The sequence below is a fragment of the Schistocerca gregaria genome, chromosome 6 (genome assembly GCF_023897955.1).
Source record: "Schistocerca gregaria isolate iqSchGreg1 chromosome 6, iqSchGreg1.2, whole genome shotgun sequence".
In the NCBI taxonomy this organism is placed as follows: domain Eukaryota; kingdom Metazoa; phylum Arthropoda; class Insecta; order Orthoptera; family Acrididae; genus Schistocerca; species Schistocerca gregaria.
The window spans coordinates 388,019,503-388,042,556 of NC_064925.1; the positions used below are offsets into that span (position 1 = coordinate 388,019,503).

The 23,054-nt window shown below is 42.2% G+C and overlaps 1 protein-coding gene across 1 annotated transcript in view; it reads right to left on the minus strand.

The window, feature by feature from the left end:
• Positions 1 to 551: 551 nt before the first annotated feature.
• The window catches only part of LOC126278071 (coiled-coil domain-containing protein 85C), a 94,164-nt gene continuing 71,661 nt past the window's right edge, over positions 552 to 23,054 (minus strand). Inside the window, exons 5-6 of the mRNA XM_049977902.1 lie at positions 16,964 to 17,167; positions 552 to 1,342 (exon numbers count right to left, since the gene is read on the minus strand). Of these exons, the coding sequence (XP_049833859.1) occupies positions 1,298 to 1,342; positions 16,964 to 17,167 (249 nt within the window). The 3' untranslated portion in view covers positions 552 to 1,297. The remainder of the gene's footprint in view (positions 1,343 to 16,963; positions 17,168 to 23,054) is intronic.

Genomic DNA, 23,054 nt, shown 5'->3' on the forward strand with positions numbered 1-23,054 from the left:
AGGAAACAGCCAGTAATGGTCAAATCACTCAATCGTCTTCACGTGGGCATTGGCCAAAGTAAAACGGCCATGTTAAAATGGAGACTCTGTGATAACCAAGACATCTCCTGACCGTGTAGTGTTGAACAGATAATGATCAATTTCCTTGCCTTGTTTCCACAATCTCCTCAGGCATTGTGACACAATAGGATCTTGTATCATCAAGCTCAAAAGCAGCACACATCACTGAAGCACTACACTTTATTGAAATGGTTGAATTTGCCATGCTAAAAAGATAATGGAGTTATGGCTGAAGTTTTCATTACTCTTAACTTGCTGTCAAATACTGTATCATGTCTTAGACATTTTAATTACAGTAAAGATTATCAGCTGCTGTAGAACAATTATTGCACTGTATTTCAGGTAATAGCATCCTCTTAAATTAATGGAATAAACTAGCCACACTAACAGAAGTACCAACAAAAGTTATAAATTTAAACAAAGAAAATGGGAATGTTGTGTTTCAGGTGGAAGTCATTTGTTTTACACAATGAAAAAAATACTGCTGCATATTCATAAACAATCATATTTATATTTTGGACATATAAAGAATAAATTTTCAACACAGAATGCTCTCAAAGACAATAGCAGCTTTCTTAACACCCTTCTTCTGGAAAGCAAAAATCACTTTCTCAGAGTTGTACTATTGTTAAAAGGCAATGGTTAATAGCATTTGGTCCATACGTCTCACAGAGATTTCATTCAGAAAGGCAAGAATACACATCTCTCTAATAATTTCACAAAAATATCTTCGGCACACTAAGTGCTGACTGAGCACTTCTGTTAAAGAACAGAACTATAAAAATAGTCAATTTACATATATAAGAAGTGACGAGGCACTGACTTCTATAATGGATTTTACAAAATAGGACTGGGTGGTAATTATTGTACTGCACAGAGATAACAGATATAAAAATAACTTACTATGGTACAATATTCACATACATGAGTTAAAACTATATACAAACTCTTAAAATGTGTCACATCTCATATAATAACCCTGTACAGTTTGTAACTTGTAAATACTGTGGTGGGATATAAGAAACACTTAAGATACATCCACTTCTTGCAGTCATTATGGAGACAACTGCCACTTTTCATTAGCTCTTTACTGATTGAATATCCAACAAGTCAATAACATCATCAGACAGCCTCAAAAATACTGGGTTTAATAATAAATAATTAACAAAATACTCTCTCATAGGCATACAAATTACAATTAACAACAGGAGATTTCATCTGAATTATATTCAACACGTTATCTTCGCTGACCTGGACCTTCTTCAAGTTTCCGCCAAACAACCTGAAGCAATTAGCCATACAATATATTAGAATTGGATCTATGATCCTCATATTATACAAATAAATAAATGAAAATGTTATATACTAGTACAGCATTAAGTAAACTTAGTTAATATGAAATAATACTGTGGGCTCAACAAAATACTATGTAATTTCATAGATTTTGTTTTCTTTTGACAGGAAACAAAAATTGTTTAACGTGGAAAGATTCCACATGTCGAATGAAATTGTCTTCTGTTGCTATGACATCAGCCAGATACACTGGCTTCTTTTGTTGTTACTGTTATGTTACGTTGCCACTTGTTTCTGGCTAACACCATTATCAAAACAATTAATTCAGTTTTCAAAATTGATGACAGTTGTGTCATTGTGTCAAAGAATGTGAAAAATTTGTTGAAATCAATGATTTGTGTTGCAAAACTGTTTCATGATTGTCATTTTTTATGTGCAATGGCAGAGAAATCTGGACAAAAAGAAACAGCTATTTCTTTTAACATGAAGATAGTACTGCTTATGGCAGCTGATGAAAAACACATATCAACTTTGGAAATTTGTAAAGAGTTTGGCATTGCTAAATTTTATGTTGGACTGAGACTCTAACCTGTGACCTTAGCCTTATGTGGACAAGTGACCTATCCACTGAGCTATCCAAACATGACTCTCAGCCCCCCTAAAAACCTCACTTCTACTTCTACTGTCCAAATTTCACTGTCTCGTCGACAACTAGGTCATTAGAGACGGAGCACAAGCTCGGGTGAGGGAAGGAAATCGGCCGTGCCCTTTCAAAGGAACCATCCCGGAATTTGCCTGAAGCGATTTAGGGAAATCACGGAAAACCTAAATCAGGATGGCCGGAGACGGGATTGAACCGTCGTCCTCCCGAATTCGAGTCCAGAGAGAGAGAGAGAGAGAGAGAGAGAGAGAGAGAGCGAGAGAGAGAGAGAGAGAGAGAGAGAGGGGGGGGGGGGGGGGGGAGAAGGAAAGTATAGCAGTGTAAGGATGAGAAAAGATGGTGTAATGGTGCCTGCCATAGTGTGCAGGGACGTGGTGGAGACAGGTTGGTGAACTGCTGGGTACCCCCATTAGGAAAGTGCTTTTACTGGGGGAGTGGGGATAGAGGGAATGGGCTAAGCAGATGAGAATGGGGCAGAAGGTGTTTTTGAACTGGAGTGGAAACGGGATGGGAATAAAGGCAGGTGGGGTGACAGAAACTACCAAAGACTGAGGCCAAGGGGTTATGGAAAAGAAGGAGATGTTGCAGAGATAATTCCTAACTACTCAATTCAGAAAAGCTAGTGTTGGTGGGAAGAATACAGATGTCATGGGATGTGAAGCAGGCACTGAAGTCGAGCGTATTGTGTTGTGCTGCATGCTCAGCAGCAGGGTAGTCCAATTGTTTCTAGGCTACAGTTGAGCAGTGGCCATTCAACTGGAAAGATAGATTTTTAATGGCCACGCCCATGAAGGCTGCTACAGAGTATATGCATGAAGTTGGTAGACTACATGCCTGCTTTCACAGGTGGCCCTGCCACTGATGGAACAGGAAACAACCATGACAGGACTAGGGCAAGGTGTTAGGTGTAGGGATGGACAGGGATATTGCTTACAGTGGGTGGTGGAATACAATTGTGAGAGGGGAGAGGAGGATATTTCTCATTTCAGGACACAATGTGAGGCAACTGAAACCATGAGGGAAAATGTGATACAGTTGCTCCCAACCTGACTGGTACTAAGTATTAGGTTGGCACTTCTTTCATTGGGTATGGTGGGCGAGCGAGTAGGAAAGGTGAGGAATATCTGTTTCTGGACGATTTAGCATCTTCATGATCTAGATTTATGGTAAGGAAAATATACCCACATTCCTCCAGAACCTCAACATTATCTCCCCCCATTTGCTTCAACTGGTCAACTTCAGCTCAATAAGATGCGAAGCTATGTCGACTCTACTGTATGGATGACTCCATCAGTACCTCTGACCAACTCAAACCTAGCAATCACTAACAGTACTTCTGTTTTGACAGCTGCCATCCATTTAACTCCAAGATGTCCCTTACTTGCAATACAGCCACCCAAGTTCACTGCATCTACAGTGACAAGCAATCCCCTCTAAACATACAGAGATCACATAGCTGCTTTCACACGTACACATGCCTTTGATGATGGAATAGGTAATGACTGTGACAGGAACAGAGATGGTGGTTGGGGGAGGATGTATGGGATAAGTCTTGCCTCTAGGTCTATTGCAAGGGCATGATCCATGAGGCAAGGGGTTGGGACCAGGGCTGCAGCAGGGACAGACAGGGATAGTGTGTAAGACTTGTGGGTGATGGAATACCACTGTGGGAGGGGTGGAAAGGCTAGTGGGCAAGATATTTCTCATTTCAGGGCACAACAAAAGGCGGTCAAAACCCTGGCGCAAAAGGTGATTCAGTGCCTCCAGTCTAGTCATTGCAGTCAGAGAAAATGTTCATCGTGTGTGTGTTTGTGTGTGTGTGTGTGTGTGTGTGTGTGTGTGTGTGTGGGGGGGGGGGGGGGGGGGGGGGGGGAGGGTTTCCACTCCAGAAGGCCTTTTGGCCTACAGCTTAACTGTATAGAAGGCTTTCCACTGCACCTGTCTGCCACTCAATGTCTCCTTTATATGGTGAGTAGCAATCTATACTTTTCACAACACTGTTGTTATTTCATCCTGGACTTTCCATTATATAAACAGTTATATACTGTATGCAGCAAGGGGACACTGCGGTCATTATTTATCCATGAACATGGAGTTCTAATGTATTGCTAGTGATGGTGGCATTCAACGAGTAAAATATTCCGACAGTAGAACAGCCCTCCCAATCCGGATCTCTGGTTGGGGACTATTCAGGAAGTAGTAGTCATCAGAAGGGAAAAAATTGGCATTCTACAAGTCAGGACATACAATTTTAGATCCTGTCATCAGGCAAGTAGGTAGGTAGGTTACAGAATTTAAAGAGGGAAATGGATAAGCTGCAGTTAGATATGGAGGGAATTAGTAATGTGTGTTGTCAGGGGGGAAAAAAACAGGAATTCTGATAAAGTCAATACAGGGCTATTAAGATAAAATGAAATATGGGTAATAAAGGAGTAGGCCTAATAATGAACAACAAAATAGGAATGCTGGTAAGCTACTATGAACAGCATAGTTGGAGTATTGTTGCCAAAACAGAGATGAAGACAACACCCACCACAGTAGTACAAGTTTATATGCCTACTAGCTCTGCAGATGTGAAAGAGATCTGGATATGCCAGAATGGTTTGAAAAGATATTTTAAAACCAAATTTTAAATGCGAAACATTTCCAGTGGCAGATGGGGACTCTAACCACAAGGTTATGAACTGCAGATTCAAGCTGAAAAAAAAAAAAAAAATTAAATTAAATTTAAAAAAAATTCAGATACCTAGGAAATAAGGAGATGGGACCTGTATAGATAAAGAGAACCAGCAGTTGTTGAGAGATTCATGGGGAGTATTAGGTAACTACTGACAAACAGGGGAAGAAACACAATAAAAGATGAATGGTTAGTACAGAGAGATGAAATAGTGAAGGCAACAGAGGATCAAGTAGCCAAAGAGAAAATGTCCAGCAAAACTTCTTGGATAATACATGAAATCTTGAATCTGAGGAAACAAAATATAGATACTAAAAAATGTTGAAATTTATTCCCAAAATTCAACTTAATTGTACTATCTAAATCAACAAATGTAAATTTGTGATGGACCGGAACTTGAACCCGCATTTCCCATTTACTGCAAGTTGTCGTCACATTACCATTTACATTATACGAGCGAGTACCTCAGACAGACCCAACTTACATATGTCACACACCTACCCATTTCTTCTCACAGTTTATTAATTCATTTATCTAAACTTGCACATCTCGTGATTCCCATGAAGGTTTTGAAATCAAGACAGTTAGAAACCACCAACAATTGTCACTTTCATCACAACTAGAAATCCAGGTTTAAGTCCTGGTTCAGTACAACTTTTCACATTTCGCTTTACATAGAACATTTACACATATTCCAATATATGAAACTGTAGTTCATCATCAAGTATAAATATACAATATAACGTGACAATGGTCCTGTGACAAAATTGACAAATACACTCTGAGACTTCTTGTCATCTTGATCTTGAAACCTGCATGGGAATCATGAGATGTGCGAGTGTGGGTAAATGAGTTACTAATCCTGTGAGAAGAAATAGAGATGTGTATCACATACGAAAGTTTGGGTCAGTTCAGGCAGTGTACTCACATAGCCTAAGTGGTAAGGCAACCTCTTACAATAAGTGGAAAATCCAGGTTCAAGTTCCAGCCTGGCACAACTTTTCATATAATGAAAAGGACATATTCCTACTCCCCGCATAAAGGAGATGGGGTTAACAAAATGATGAGAGCTTTTGCTCGAAAGTTCTTCTTCTAAACTAAAAAAAATACACATATATTCATGCAACCACAACTCTCTCTCTCTCTCTCTCTCTCTCTCTCTCTCTCTCTCTCTCTCTCTCTCTCTCTTTTACTCCTTCCACCTTTCTGCTTTCCCTTCTTCGCTTAGAACTGGGTTTCCGCGCGCGCGCGCGCGCGCGCACACACACACACACACACACACACACACACACACACACTCTACAACTGTCTGGCCACTGAAGCCAGACTGCAAGCAACTGTGCCTCATAGGAGTAGCAATCTGGAAATTGGGTGTAAGGACAAGGCTGGGGCAGTGAGGGGGAGGGTCAGCAGTGTGGCAGTGGGGAGGGTACAGTGCTACAATGCTGCTGTACTGCTTGTTGGAGCATGCAGGGGTGTGGTGGGGACATGGTACGGCTGCAAGGTGAATTTGGTAGGGCTGCAAGGTGCATTTGGTAGGTATGACTGAGGGGTAAAGGGGAAAGGAGAGAAGCAGATAGGGGATAAAAGAAAGAAAGAGAGAGAGAGAGAGAGAAGTGGGTGTGTTGCTGAGTAGAAGGCTGTGAAGTGCTGGAGTGGGATAGGTAGGTGAGTGACAGGGACTGGCATAGTTTGAGGCCAGGGGGTTATGGTAATATAGGATATACTTCATGGAGAGTTCCCACCTGTGCAGTTGAGAAAAAGGTGGTGTTGGTAGGATGTAAAAGGCATAAGCTGTGAAGTTGTCACTCAAGCGATGCACATTGTGTTGGGCTGTGTCTTCAGCAACTGAATGTCCAGCTGTCTGTGTGGACAAGCTGTCCATATTCCTCCAGGATCTCAACATCCACCATTCACATCCCTTGTCCTTCTCAACCCAACAAGGCATCTTTCTTGATGCTGACCACCTCACTCAGTGATAGCTATATCAGTACCTTCGCCTGTATCAATCTATCAACCACCAGCAATACCTCCACCCTCCAACAGTTGACACCTGTTCCAGAACAAGAAGGCACTTCCATACAGCCTAGCCACCCATGGCTATCACATCTGTAGTTATGATCATTCCCTCCCCAAATATGTCAAAGGTCTCACTGAGACCTTCACAGGGTGAAATCACCCCCTCTAACTTGTTGTTGTTGTTGTTGTTGTTGTCTTCAGTCCTGAGACTGGTTTGATGCAGCTCTCCATGCTACCCTATCCTGTGCAAGTTTCTTCATCTCCCAGTACCTACTGCAACCTACATCCTTCCGAATCTGCTTAGTGTATTCATCTCTTGGTCTCCCTCTACGATTTTTACCCTCCATGCTGCCCTTCAATGCTAAATTTGTGATCCCTTGATGCCTCAGAACATTTCCTACCAATCGGTCCCTTCTTCGTAATTCGACTACATTCAATTTTCCTAGTTTTGCTTTTGTTGACGTTCATCTTATATTCTCTTGAAAGGAGAATTACAATGTCATCGGCGAACCTCAAAGTTTTTATTTCTTCCCCATGGATTTTAATACCTAGTCCAAACTTTTCTTTTGTTTCCTTTTTTGCTTGCTCAATATACAGATTGAATAACATTCGGGAGAGGCTACAACCCTGTCGCACTCCCTTCCCAACCACTGCTTCCCTTTCATGCCTCTCAACTCTTATAATTGGCATCTGGTTTCTGTACAAATTGTAAACAGCCTTTTGCTCCCTGTATTTTTCCCTCGCCACCATTAGAATTTGAAAGAGAGTATTCCAGTCAACCTGGTCAAAAGCTTTCTCTCAGTCTACAAATGCTAGAAACATAGCTTTGCCTTTCCTTAATATTTCTTCTAAGATAAGTCGTAAGGTCAGTATTGAATCACGTGTTCCAACATTTCTATGGAATCCAAACTGATCTTCCCAGAGGTCGGCTTCTACCAGTTTTTCCATTCGTCTGTAAAGAATTTGCGTTAGTATTTTGCACCTGTGACTTATTAAACTGATTGTTCAGTAATTTTCACATCTGTCAACACCTGCTTTCTTTGGTATTAGAATTATTATACTCTCCTTGAATTCTTAGGGTATTTCGCCTGTCTCGTACATCTTGCTCACCAGACGGTAGAGTTTTGTTAGGGCTGGCTCTCCAAAGGCCGTCAGTAGTTCTAATGGAATGTTGTCTACTCCCTGGGCCTTGTTTCAACTTAGGTCTTTCAGTGCTCTGTCAAACTCTTCACGCAGTATCATATCTCCCATTTCATCTTCATCTACATCCTCTTCCATTTCCATAACATTGTCCTCAAGTACATCGCCCTTGTATAGACCCTCTATATACTCCTTCCACCTTTCTGCTTTCCCTTCTTTGCTTAGAATTGGGTTTCCATCTGAGCTTTTGAAATTCATACAAGTGGTTCTCTTAAAATTCTCCAAGAGTCTCTTTAATTTTCTTGTAGGCTGTATCTATCTTACCCCTAGTGAGATAAGCCTCTACATCCTTACATTTGTCCTCTAGCCATCCCTGCTTAGCAATTTTGCACTTCCTGTCGGTCTCATTTTTGAGATGTTTGTATTCCTTTTTGCCTCTTCATTTACTGCATTTTTATATTTTCTCCTTTCATAAATTATATTCAATATTTCTTCTGTTACCCAAGAAGTTCTACTAGCCCTCGTCTTTTTACCTACTTGATCCTCTGTTGCCTTCACTACTTCATCCCTCAGAGCTACCCATTCTTCTTCTGCTGTACTTCTTTCCCTCATTGCTGTCAATTGTTCCCTTATGCTCTCCCTGAAACTCTGTACAACCTCTGGTTTAGTCAGTTTATCCAGGTCCCATCTCCTTAAAGTCTGAGACCTTCACAGGGTGAAATAACCCCCTCTAACAGAAACAGATCTCCCACACCGCATCTCTCCAGATGCTTACTACATTCTCACCATCCACCCACAAAAGAGCTCTCCGCTGATGACCATCACCCAGGACTCGAGCAACGGAATCACATTCTGTGCTGGGTTTCGACTACATCTCGCTGTGCCCTGAAATGAGTATCCTACCCATTACCCTTCCCAGAACTCCCACAGAGGTTGTCTGCCACCCACCGAGTCCACACAATATCCTTGTCCATCCCCATTTATCTCTGCTCCTAGCCTCTTACCTCATGGCTCATATTTCTGTAATAGACCTAGACGCAAGACCTGCCCCATACATTCTCCTGCCATCACCTATTACAGTTCGGTCAGAAGCATCACTTATCCCTTCAAAGGAAGGGCTATCTGTGAAAGCAGTCATGTGATCTACAAACTAAACTCCAACAAATTTGCTACATTCTACATGGGCATTACAACCAACAAGCCATCTGCTTGCAAACTGTTGCCAACAGACAGCTCGCTTATCCAGCTACTGGACATGCTGCCCAACACAAGGTGCTTCACTTCACTTCAATGACTGCTTCACAGCCTTTGACATCTGGATCTTTCCCAACAACAGCTTCTCTGGACTGCACAGGTCGGAACTCTCCTTGCAATATAGCCTTTGTTCCCATAACCCCCCAGGCCTCAACCTTATTAGTCCCTGTCCTGCACACAAATATCACCCTCTAGCACTACACAGCCTTCTAATTCCACCATTGCACCCATTCGTCTCTCTCTTTCTTCCCCTACTCTACTTGACTCCTTTTCCTCTTCTCATCCCCTCAACTCTCCCAACTGCACTTAGCAGCCCTACCCTGCGCACCACGTCCATGCATGCTCCCAGAAACACCCTACCCTACACCTGCCCTGCTATCCTTCTGTCCCCCCTGATAGCACTAGCCTCAGTGGCCACAGACACTTTGCGCGCGCGCATGCACGCGCGGTGCGCCCACGTGTTTTAATCTACCCTTTTAATAATATTATCATGATTCGGTCCTGGATTTTCCATTGTTCGACAAATTTTAATATGTCGCTTTAGGTAGTACATCTACGAGGTGTGTTCAAAAAGTAAGGTGACTTTATATTTTTATGAAAAAATATTTATTTATTTATTCATCAATATTCATGTTGCCCCCATCAAAGTAATCCCCGTCAGATAAAATACACTTGTGCCAACACTTCTTCCAATCCTCAAAGCACTTCTCATAAGTGCTTTTTGGTACAGCCTTGAGTACTTCCAATGATGCAATTTTTATTTCCTCAATCATTAAAAATCTTCATCCCTTCATACATCTCTTCAGTTTTGGGAACATGAAAACATTGCAGGGGACGAAATCCAGTTAATATCTACATCTGCATCTACATTCATACTCCGCAAGCCACCCAACAGTGTGTGGCGGAGGGCACTTTACGTGCCACTGTCATTACCTCCATTTCCTGTTCCAGTCGCGTATGGTTAGCGGGAAGAACGACTGTCTGAAAGCCTCCGTGCGCGCTCCAATCTCTCTAATTTTACGTTCGTGATCTCCACGGGAGGTATAAGTAGGGGGAAGCAGTATATTCAATACCTCATCCAGAAATGCACCCTCTCGAAGCCTGGAGAGCAAGCTACACTGTGATGCAGAGCGCCTCTCTTGCAGAGTCTGCCACTTGAGTTTGCTAAACATCTCCGTAACGCTATCACGGTTACCAAATAACCCTGTGACGAAACGCTCGTTATCCACCAGGCCTCAATCTCCGCTAATTTCAAGTTGCCACCACTCATCCCTCACCTGTCATTCAACATCATCTTTGCCTCCATACTTCCACCTTAACCTACATCTCTGCCCATACTCTTTGCCTTTAAATGTGTCTGTGTATGTATGGATGGATATGCGTGTATGTGTGTGCGCGCGAGTATATACCTATCCTTTTCCCCCCTAAGGTAAGTCTTCCCGCTCCCGTGATTGGAATGACTCCTTATCCTCTCCCTTAAAACCCACATCCTTTCATCTTTCCTTTTCCTTCCCTCTTTCCTGACGAAGCAGCCGCCGGTTGCGAAAGCTCGAAATTCTGTGTGTGTGTTTTATTCATTGTGCCCGCTTGGTAAGTCTTTGTTTTTAATATATTTTTCCCATGTGGAAGTTTCTCTCTCTCTCTCTCTCTCTCTCTCTCTCTCTCTCTCTCTCTATATATATATATATATATATATATATATATATATATATATATATATATATATATAGAAAGAAACTTCCACATGGGAAAAATATATTAAAAACAAAGATTCCAGGAAGGAGAGGGAAAGACGAAAGGATGTGGGTTTTAAGGGAGAGGGTAAGGAGTCATTCCAATCCCGGGAGCGGAAAGACTTCCCTTAGGGGAAAAAAAGGACAGGTGTACACTCGCACACACACACACACACACACACACACACACACACACACACACACACATATCCATTCGCACATATACAGACACAAGCAGACATATTTAAAGGCAAAGAGTAAGGGCAGAGATGTCAGTCGAGGCGGAAGTACAGAGGCAAAGAAGTTGTTGAAAGACAGGTGAGGTATGAGCGGCGGCAACTTGAAATTAGCGGAGGTTGAGGCCTGGCGGCTATCAAGAAGAGAGGATATACTGAAGGGCGAGTTCCCATCTCCGGAGTTCGGATAGGTTGGTGTTGGTGGGAAGTATCCAGATAACTCGGACGGTGTAACACTGTGCCAAGATGTGCTGGCCATGCATCAAGGCATGTTTAGCCACAGGGTGATCCTCATTACCAACAAACACTGTCTGCCTGTGTCCATTCATGCAAATGGACAGTTTGTTGCTGGTCATTCCCACATAGAAAGCGTCACAGTGCAGGCAGGTCAGTTGGTAAACCACGTGGGTGCTTTCACACGTGGCTCTCCCTTTGATCGTGTACACCTTCTGGGTTACAGGAAGGGAGTAGGTGGTGGTGGGAGGGTGCATAGGACAGGTTTTACACCGGGGGCGGTTGCAAGGGTAGGAGCCAGAGGGTAGGGAAGGTGGTTTGGGGATTTCATAGGGATGAACCAAGAGGTTACGAAGGTTAGGTGGACGGCGGAAAGACACTCTTGGTGGAGTGGGGAGGATTTCATGAAGGATGGATCTCATTTCGGGGCAGGATTTTAGGAAGTCGTATCCCTGCTGGAGAGCCACATTCAAGGTCTGATCCAGTCCCGGGAAGTATTCTGTCACAAGTGGGGCACTTTTGGCGTTCTTCTGTGAGAGGTTCTGGGTTTGAGGGGATGAGGAGGTGGCTCTGGTTATCTGCTTCTGTACCAGGTTGGGAGGGTAGTTGCGGGATGCGAAAGCTGTTTTCAGGTTGTTTGTGTAATGGTCGAGGGATTCAGGACGGGAGCAGATTCATTTGCCACGAAGGCCTAGGCTGTAGGGAAGGGACCGTTTGATATGGAATGGGTGGCAGCTGTCATAATGGAGGTACTGTTGCTTGTTGGTGGGTTTGATGTGGACGGATGTGTGCAGCTGGCCATTGGACAGATGGAGGTCAACGTCTAGGAAAGTGGCATGGGATTTGGAGTAGGACCAGGTGAATCTGATGGAACCAAAGAAGTTGAGGTTGGAGAGGAAATTCTGTAGTTGTTCTTCACTGTGAGTCCAGATCATGAAGATGTCATCAATAAATCTGTACCAAACTTTGGGTTGGCAGGCTTGGGTAACCAAGAAGGCTTCCTCTAAGCGACCCATAAATAGGTTGGCATATGAGGGGGGCATCCTGGTACCCATGGCTGTTCCATTTAATTGTTGGTATGTCTGGCCTTCAAAAGTGAAGAAGTTGTGGGTCAGGATGAAGCTGGCTAAGGTGACGAGGAAAGAGGTTTTAGGTAGGGTGGCAAGTGATCGGCGTGAAAGGAAGTGCTCCATTGCAGCGAGGCCCTGGACGTGCGGGATATTCGTGTATAGGGAAGTGGCATCAATGGTTACAAGGATGGTTTCCGGGGGTAACAGACTGGATACGGATTCCAGGCGTTCGAGAAAGTGGTTGGTGTCTTTGATGAAGGATGGGAGACTGCATGTAATGGGTTGAAGGTGTTGATCTACGTAGGCAGAGATACGTTCTGTGGGGGCTTGGTAACCAGCTACAATGGGGCGGCCAGGATGTTTAGGTTTGTGGATTTTAGGAAGTAGGTAGAAGGTAGGAGTGCGAGGTGTCGGTGGGGTGAGGAGTTTGATGGAGTCAGGTGAAAGGTTTTGTAGGGGGCCTAAGGTTCTGAGGATTCCTTGAAGCTCCGCCTGGACATCCCATTCCTGATGTCCTGGCGGAGCTTCAAGGAATCCTCAGAAACTTAGGCCCCCTACAAAACCTTTCACCTGACTCCATCAAACTCCTCACCCCACCGACACCTCGCACTCCTACCTTCTACCTACTTCCTAAAATCCACAAACCTAAACATCCTGGCCGCCCCATTGTAGCTGGTTACCAAGCCCCCACAGAACGTATCTCTGCCTACGTAGATCAACACCTTCAACCCATTACATGCAGTCTCCCATCCTTCATCAAAGACACCAACCACTTTCTCGAACGCCTGGAATCCGTATCCAGTCTGTTAGCCCCGGAAACCATCCTTGTAACCATTGATGCCACTTCCCTATACACGAATATCCCGCACGTCCAGGGCCTCGCTGCAATGGAGCACTTCCTTTCACGCCGATCACCTGCCACCCTACCTAAAACCTCTTTCCTCGTCACCTTAGCCAGCTTCATCCTGACCCACAACTTCTTCACTTTTGAAGGCCAGACATACCAACAATTAAAGGGAACAGCCATGGGTACCAGGATGGCCCCCTCGTATGCCAACCTATTTATGGGTCGCTTAGAGGAAGCCTTCTTGGTTACCCAAGCCTGCCAACCCAAAGTTTGGTACAGATTTATTGATGACATCTTCATGATCTGGACTCACAGTGAAGAACAACTACAGAATTTCCTCTCCAACCTCAACTCCTTTGGTTCCATCAAATTCACCTGGTCCTACTCCAAATCCCATGCCACTTTCCTAGACGTTGACCTCCATCTGTCCAATGGCCAGCTGCACACATCCGTCCACATCAAACCCACCAACAAGCAACAGTACCTCCATTATGACAGCTGCCACCCATTCCATATCAAACGGTCCCTTCCCTACAGCCTAGGCCTTCGTGGCAAACGAATCTGCTCCCGTCCTGAATCCCTCGACCATTACACCAACAACCTGAAAACAGCTTTCGCATCCCGCAACTACCCTCCCAACCTGGTACAGAAGCAGATAACCAAAGCCACCTCCTCATCCCCTCAAACCCAGAACCTCTCACAGAAGAACCCCAAAAGTGCCCCACTTGTGACAGAATACTTCCCGGGACTGGATCAGACCTTGAATGTGGCTCTCCAGCAGGGATAAGACTTCCTAAAATCCTGCCCCGAAATGAGATCCATCCTTCATGAAATCCTCCCCACTCCACCAAGAGTGTCTTTCCGCCGTCCACCTAACCTTCGTAACCTCTTGGTTCATCCCTATGAAATCCCCAAACCACCTTCCCTACCCTCTGGCTCCTACCCTTGCAACCGCCCCCGGTGTAAAACCTGTCCTATGCACCCTCCCACCACCACCTACTCCCTTCCTGTAACCCGGAAGGTGTACACGATCAAAGGGAGAGCCACGTGTGAAAGCACCCACGTGATTTACCAACTGACCTGCCTGCACTGTGACGCTTTCTATGTGGGAATGACCAGCAACAAACTGTCCATTCGCATGAATGGACACAGGCAGACAGTGTTTGTTGGTAATGAGGATCACCCTGTGGCTAAACATGCCTTGATGCATGGCCAGCACATCTTGTCACAGTGTTACACCGTCCAAGTTATCTGGATACTTCCCACCAACACCAACCTATCCGAACTCCGGAGATGGGAACTCGCCCTTCAGTATATCCTCTCTTCTCGATACCCGCCAGGCCTCAACCTCCGCTAATTTCAAGTTGCCGCCGCTCATACCTCACCTGTCTTTCAACAACTTCTTTGCCTCTGTACTTCCGCCTCGACTGACATCTCTGCCCTTACTCTTTGCCTTTAAATATGTCTGCTTGTGTCTGTGTATGTGCGGATGGATGTGTGTGTGTGTGTGTGTGTGTGTGTGTGTGTGTGTGTGTGTGTGTGTGTGTACACCTGTCCTTTTTTTCCCCTAAGGGAAGTCTTTCCGCTCCCGGGATTGGAATGACTCCTTACCCTCTCCCTTAAAACCCACATCCTTTCGTCTTTCCCTCTCCTTCCTGAAGAAGCGACCATCGGTTGCGAAAGCTAGTAATTCTGTGTGTGTGTTTGTGTGTTTTGTTCATGTGCCTGTCTGCCGGCGCTTTCCCGCTTGGTAAGTCTTGGAATCTTTGTTTTTAATATATTTTTCCCATGTGGAAGTTTCTTTCTATTTTATTTATATATATTCAACAGTGTTTTAACCAAATAATTTTAGTTTGGAGTCAATGTGCTGCACATAAAACTGTCTAATTTGACATGAAACATTGGATTATTTTGCAGTCTTACACATTTTGTATATTCTACCTTCACATGCCAATTGTCAAAATATGTAATTTACATAATTACATGAACACTTGTCACAGACATATATAAATATGATCTTAGAAATTTAAAAAAAGCATGCAATGTAGACTCCCTAATCTGTCAATTCCTTGTTTATTCTATATGACAGTTACATCTAACATTATAAAGAGTTGTCACTGCTTAATTTGACAGCAGTAACATACACAACAAACTGTTTATTATGTTACAGGACTTATTTCGATCCTGTGTTATTAACTGATAAGCATGTCATTGCTATGGAAGTGCATAATTTAAGTAGGCTTATATTTCTGTTCTATATATACAGTTCTCTCTTTATATACAGCAATGTAAATAAAGTATTTTGTTGTTTGTATCAGATGCCACTGATCATGGGCTATATTTAAAAAGTACAGACTGCAGTTAAAAAGAGTTGATAGGCATAAGAAGGGAGCAGTAGCTGAGAAAGAATTGGGACACTGTTGTAACTTCTCCCCAATGTTATAAATCTGCAAACCAAGCAACCAGTAAAGGAAACCAAAGAGAAATTTGGTAAGAAAATTAATGTTCAAAAAGAAGAAATAAAAACTGAGGTATGTAGAAGACAATGGAATTTTGTCTGAGATGGTTAAGACTGAGTCAACTCAACAGAATGGATATGGTTTTAAAAAAAGAAAGGGGTTATATGATGAACATGAACTAAAACAAGAGTAATGGAATACAGTCAAACTAAATTAGGCTGTGCTGACAGAAACTGATTTGTGTTTAGGTGCAGAGTATGCTTCTGAGCATAACATCCTCAAGTTCAGCAGCTGCTTCACAACCAATACCATCTGGATCCTTCTCTCAGAACTATGCAGATGGAAGTCATCCTCACAACAACTCCTTTGGTCTTATAATCCTCCTGGCTTCAGTCACCACCAACCCCCTGCACCCTCCCTCTTTATGCAACAGTCTCCATCGTTAATGTGCACCCCACATACTCACCAACTCTGGTATCTCTGTCGCCCATCCATCTCACCCGACCCAACAACCCCTCATGTCAGTCCACTTATGAATTGCAATCCATGTAGCTAGACACGTGTGTGTGTGTGTGTGTGTGTGTGTGTGTGTGTGTGTGTGTGTAGCTTGTTAAAAGATTCATCCAAAAAGTTTTCATTCCTTTCTGTGTCCTCTCAGAAGCTCAGCACTTCTGTTACTATGTGAGTTGTCTCCTTCACTCCTAAATTATTTACATATTACCAGAACTTTCCTTATTATATTTATTTTCTCTGGCATGTTTCTGTATAAAAGTCTAAATAAGTTTGTGAGAAAAGCAACTGGACTTCACCAGTAGTGAGGTTGCAACCTCATTACAGAAAAATATCTAGGACATAGAACTTAATTTTGTTTAATTAATTTATTAATTAACTAATGAATCAAATATTGAATTAACTAATGGTGAATACAAGATATGCTGAACAGAATCAATACTTGCCACAGCACTACTTGACACTAGCAAAACACGGATTTTTTTGTGAGACACTGACAATATGTGTGTTGCTCTGGTAATACTGTGTCACTCATGTGATTGACTTTTGAAAGCTTAGACTCACTGAGAATTCAATATTTTGCTCAAATACATAAATCTTTACAGTCTCATTGGCATTTGTGTAACAAAGTTATCGGAATACCTACAAATAGAGCAACAGTAAAATGATCCTAGAAATGTATATACACAAACATGTTAATCTACAACAGATAAAATACAGATATTACATACTAATCTACAAGTGATGACCATTAAGTCACATCTACTCACATTGCACATCTCCCTGACAAGTGCTTTCTCACCGTCATCAAGATCATCTCCTGCCGCATTCATTGTACTCGCAACTGTGGGATTCTGCTGCTGGTGAGGAATGTAAGTGGAGGAAGGGTGAGGCCCATTGCTACCTCTCTCTAGCTGTTCGCGAACTTCAAGCACTTGGAGTGCCTGAACTACAGCCTCCGGTCGGCCACTACTCTGGAATGGAATATGGAACAATAAACAAATTATGCTAATCACTGATGACTTACGGAGCTCTGCAAGAAAGACGCCACAAGTGCCCAATTGTTAATACACTTAGTACACAGAACTGAGTGTGACTAAAATGATTTCAAGATGACGATGGATGGACAGACAGACAAGGACAAATGCACATGTGAGCGCACGTGCGCGCACACATTCATTGAGAGAGAGAGAGAGAGAGAGAGAGAGAAGAGAGAGAGAGAGAGAGAGAGAGAGAGAGAGAGATTCAAAGTAATATCAGCAAAGGGCCATACAGATACACTTAACTACCTTGTCTGTGGAAAACAGTAGTACAGTATTGAGTAAAACAAAAATGTATGTACCTCCAATATCACACTTGCGGGAGAGGGAGGAAAGGGTGGAAATAAATACTATTGTTTTCTAGAAGACAATTATGTATGAGAGTTGAGAGTTAGCAGTTGGTTTAGTTCCTTTGCACTGTACCAGGTAGCACTCAACTAATTGCTTAATCTTATCACAGACCACAATTTGACTGAGCGAGGTGGCGCAGTGGCTAGCACACTGGACTCGCATTCGGGAGGACGACGGTTCAATCCCGCGTCCGGCCATCCTGATTTAGGTTTTCAATGATTTCCCTAAATCGCTCCGAAGAGACCAATGGCCTCGCTGTCTGGTCTTCTCCTCGAAACGAAACAACCGCCTCCCTCCCCCAACCACAATTTAGCAATGGACAATGATACAACCAATGATGATACTCTAAGTTACTGATCACATTCATACAGGATTCTTTGGTTGGTTTTAATGAATTTAAGATATAATGTAGCAACTGCTTTCACAGTTTCTTTAGTTTGCACATACGTGTGACTGTTTTCTTCTCTGTAAACCTTTACCTATGTACATGCATGGACAAGATGCATTATGTGTGTGGGTATACATGCACTCATGCCTAAACAGCTCTGAATAAGAATATAAATTTAAGAGCTACACTCTTGTATGCTTGTTCAACAATCTTCTTTTACAGAATATCTGTACAGACATTCAAGATAATCTCCATTCATGCTTAAGAGAGCTTCTCAATGTCTTGACAACTTCTATATTCCAGATAGTGCACCTTCATTGTTGAGCTGTCTGATTACTCAGGTCACCTCACTGGACGCTTCATCAATTGTGTCAAAACTTTTTCTATCAAGTTGTTTGTCAACCAAGTCAAAGTCAAGTAGGCTCATACCAGGACTTTATGGTAGGTGGAAAAGTACTTCCCATTCATATCTGTCAAGTGTTTCTCTCACTTATAGGGCAATATGTGGTCTTGCATTATCATGCAAAATGAGGACACCAGCCGCAAGCATGTAAGGTCTTCTTTGCTGAATTTTTGGGGGCAAAACATACTGCAAAAACAGCTTGTGGTACATGCCTGCTACAGACATCCCCTGGAGCACTCGATTCGTAGCTATGAACCCATTCATATCATACACAGAAATCATCATTAGTTCCACCTTTGATTGTTGGTGGTAGAATTTTTTTGGACATAGAGAACTGACACTTTTTCACTGTGGCAACAGAAGTAAGTTCTGGCTCAAAATCTCGTATGCAGATTTCATCAAGTGCAACATATCTTTTCAGCAACTGTTCTCCTTCTGATCAATAACACTGAAACAGTTCTGTGAGTCTTTATGAAGCTGCTTTCTGCTCTTCACTCAGATCATGCAGAATCCATCTGGTCTTACGTGCAATTCCCTCACATTTTTCATCAATGTGCTCTCAATAATGTCATTAACAATAACCTGAGACATATAGGCTGTTGCAGTTGATGATCTTCCACTTCTTGGGTTGTCCTCAGTGCTCACCCAACCTTCACAGAAATGAGTAGACCACTGCGATACGATCCACCACACTAATCGCACACATCTCTCTCAAAACATTGTAAATTTCCATTGGGATCTTTCCACACAGGGTTTGATTTTTATGTAGGAATGCTAGTCACTATGTGTAACCAAACCTAAGTCAGTTCAGCTGAATTACTCACGATACAAAGTCCCAAGTTCAAGTCTCAGTAGGGCACACACTCTGCTGCAGAATGAAAATCTCAATCTGGCTACTCACGATACAGCCATGTGAACTAGCAAACACATATTTGACCATCACACCTAACATCTTCTACAGAACTGACATGAATTTATGAGTTGATCAAGCTACCATAACTATCACCATGCACAATGTGAAGGACGTTTGAAATGAGCCTCTTACATACTTTCTGATTCTTCTGTGTTGTGCTCTCCACGTCCACTACTTTGATTTTAAACTCTGTAGCTTGTATATTTTCCTCTAATGTCACAGTTTCATACATAATTGTGGTTTTCTTTTGGGCGCTGATTTTTCTCCTCCCTTATTAGGTAAGAAAATGGTTTATGATCCTTTCTAATATTTTTAATGTTCATACAGAGAAGTTATTCTTGTTTTCCTTATTGTAAGAAAGATTTCTCAACCATTTCATACCACTTTAAGAAGAAAATTTCTTGCTCAGTTAAAAATGTGTTCCAAATTACAACTCAAACCATAACCTTGCATCTCATGGGAAGTGTTCTTATCAACTGATCTATCCAAGTATGGGTCACAGCCACCCTCACAGATTCAATTCTATCAATACGTCTCCCCTACTTACGAAAGCTTTAAAAGCTCTCTTGCATACCTTGGTGAATTAACACTACTGGTAGACAGGATATGACAGAAAAATGGCTTAGCCATAGCATAGGAAACTGTTGGCAGAAATACTCCCTCACTCTGCAGCAGTGTTTTAGAGCTCTTTTGAAACTTGCTCACAGTTTAAAACCATGATCTGGGCTGGGATTCAAACACAGAACTTTGCCTTCTGCAGACAATATTCTTACTGACAGAGATGGTCAGGCACTGCTTGAGTTCTACCACTACCTCTCTCCTAACCTGAAAACTTCACACAAACTCTCTTGCACACCTTGCTGGATTAACATTCTTGTAATGAGCACTGTCAAGGAATTTCTTAAATCACTGCCTCGTTGCTGATATTTGGGAGATGGTATAAATATTTGAACTGCTACGGTCTTTTTACATTGCTACACATCCAGTCACATTACTTAATTATTGAATATTTTTCTGCGACCCTCCTTCTTACTATGACATCTGAAAGCTCCTAGTTGTGCCACACATTTATTTGTATGCTTTCCCTTCAAAGGATAATTACAGTTTTAGCTTGTTAGGTTTCTAAGTATTGATGATAGAGGTTTGGAGTTGGTAGGACACAGGAAGAGTTTTTTTTAAGGATTCAGCTGTTAGGAGGGGGGAGGGGGGAGGGGGGGGGGGGGCGGGTGACAGAGATGTTGAAGGAAGTGTTTTGCGTATTTGATATGGGAAGCTATGATGCGGGCAATGTATCAGTCAATAACAGCTGAGATTCTTTCCTTCAGAGCACAGTAACCAGCTACAATGAGGTGTCTAGGATGGATAACTTAATGGATTTTGGAATAAAGTTTTTCTTGACCAGCAGTATTATGCCTGAGGATATTGCACATTTCCCTCAAGGTATTCTCATTCTCAAATATTATATGCATATTTCTACTGGAGGTTGAGGGTGAGGGATGGCAAGGGGAATCAAGTGAAAGAAAGAACAAATCACAACCTACACATGGGAAAAATATGCAGTCTTATTCCTTATAAAAGAATGAGTAAACTAAAAATTGCCAAGTTTATCATGATAAGTTATAAATATTGGAAAATAAATTCAGCTTACTACTTTCAGTTGATTTGATTCTGATGAAGTACCCGAATATACCTAGCGACACACTATTAAGAATATCTTACTTTTCAATGCCTATAAAGAACACAACAAAACTGATATAACTTTCTTCTTTTTGTTTGCACATTCTGTTCACTGCTCTCAACTGTCTACCTAAGTTGTCATTTTTGCTGGTGAATAATGCAACCAGCCAAAAATACTTTTAAATTTTTTTATTTAATTGCCGTATTCAGATGGATAACATTTCCAGTTACATAGCTGTTTTGGTCAGCAGTATGTCATCTGCTGTACTGCACAATAATATTTGAATAATTAATGCACTTTATAAGTGGTTTCAATATTTTAAAAAATTGTTAAGGTGCCTTTAGTTATTTAGATATAAGGTGAAATATATAAGATGGATATCAATAAAAGAAAAAAAGGATAATGGAATGCAGTATAATTAAATCATTAGGAGATGCTGACAGATTAGGTAACAAGACACTGGGCAGCAAATCAGCTGATGATGGCCAAAGTAGAGAGAATATAAAATGCAGACTAGCAATGGTAGGAAAAATGTTTTTGAAGAAGAAAAACTTGGTAAGATCAGTTATAGATGTAAGGGTTAGGAAGTGTCTTATGAAGGTTTATCTATGCAGTGTAGTCATGTATGAAAGTGAAACATGGATCATAGTGTAGTCATGTATGAAAGTGAAATATGTCACATAAATAGTTCAAACAACAAGAAAATAGAGGCTTTTGAAATGTGGTGTTACAGAAGAATGCTGGAGATTAGATGGGTATATCTTGTAACTAATGAGGAGGTACTGAACAGAACTGGGGACAAAAGAAATTTGTGGCACAACCTCACAAGAAGAAGGGATCAACTGATAGGACACATTCTGAGACATCAAGGAATCACCAGTTTGGTATTAGAGGGAAGTGTGGGTGGCAAACATTGTACATGGAGACCAAGACATTAATACAGTAAGCAGATTCAGAAGGATACAGATTGCAGTTGTCATTCAGAGATGAAGAGGCTTGGGCAAGACTAGGGCAGCACTGAGAGCTGCAGCAAACCAGTCTTTGGACTGAAGATCACAACAGGCAAAAAAGTGGTTCTCAAGGTTTTCCTGGATGATGTAAATGTTGCTGCATTGCAAACAGCTCACACTTTACCAATAATTCACTGTGGTACACTTCTTAATATTCTTAATGAAAGTTTGAGCTCCATGCTATACACTTAATGTTTTTTATTAGTAATGGAAAGAGTATACATTCAGCAAAAATATAATATCAGTCATTTCCTACTGCGCAAAGCTGGAATCTAAGCACACTCAAACAATGGAAAGCCCAGGTTGGAGTATCAACAATATTTTGAAAAGGATAGATCGTTACTTACTGTAAAGGTGTTGCACTGACTTAGAGACAGGCACAAGGAAAAGACTAAAATCAAACAATGGAAAATCCAGGATGGAATGGAACAATATTATAAAAAAGAAAGTTGCCACTTACCATATAGCAGAGACACTGAGTCGCAGGTAGGCACAACAAAAAGACTGTCATAAATTAAGCTTTCAGCCATTAAGGCCTTTGTCAACAATAGAGGACACACACACACACACACACACACACACACACACACACACAGAGAGAGAGAGAGAGAGAGAGAGAGAGAGAGAGAGAGAATGTAATAGGACTGCAATAGAAAGTGCTGGGTGGGTAGGTGGGTGGGTGGGCCAGTCTTGCAATTGTGTCTTCCACAGGGATATGATCCCTGTGGCAAGGTGCTGATATTGGGAGTAGTACAGGGATGGACTAGAATGTTGTGGAGGTTAGGCGGGTAATGGAACAGCACTTTAGGAGGCTTGGGAGACTCCCTACCAACAATCCACTAAATCCAGAGCTGATAAAATCTCGGAGCACTGTTGTTAAAATTTTCAGCCTATCCAAAGGCTTCATCTTCAGCCCTACACCTAAGTTTAACTATGATGGATTTGTCAAAGACTTACTGTCCTTTTCCCAATTCCTGCAAGGAAGCACTTCTTTGAGACCAATCCCTCCAACCAAAGTCAATCTAATCCCAACTACGAATCCTGCTTCTCCCAATTCACTCCACCATCCAAGAGTTGT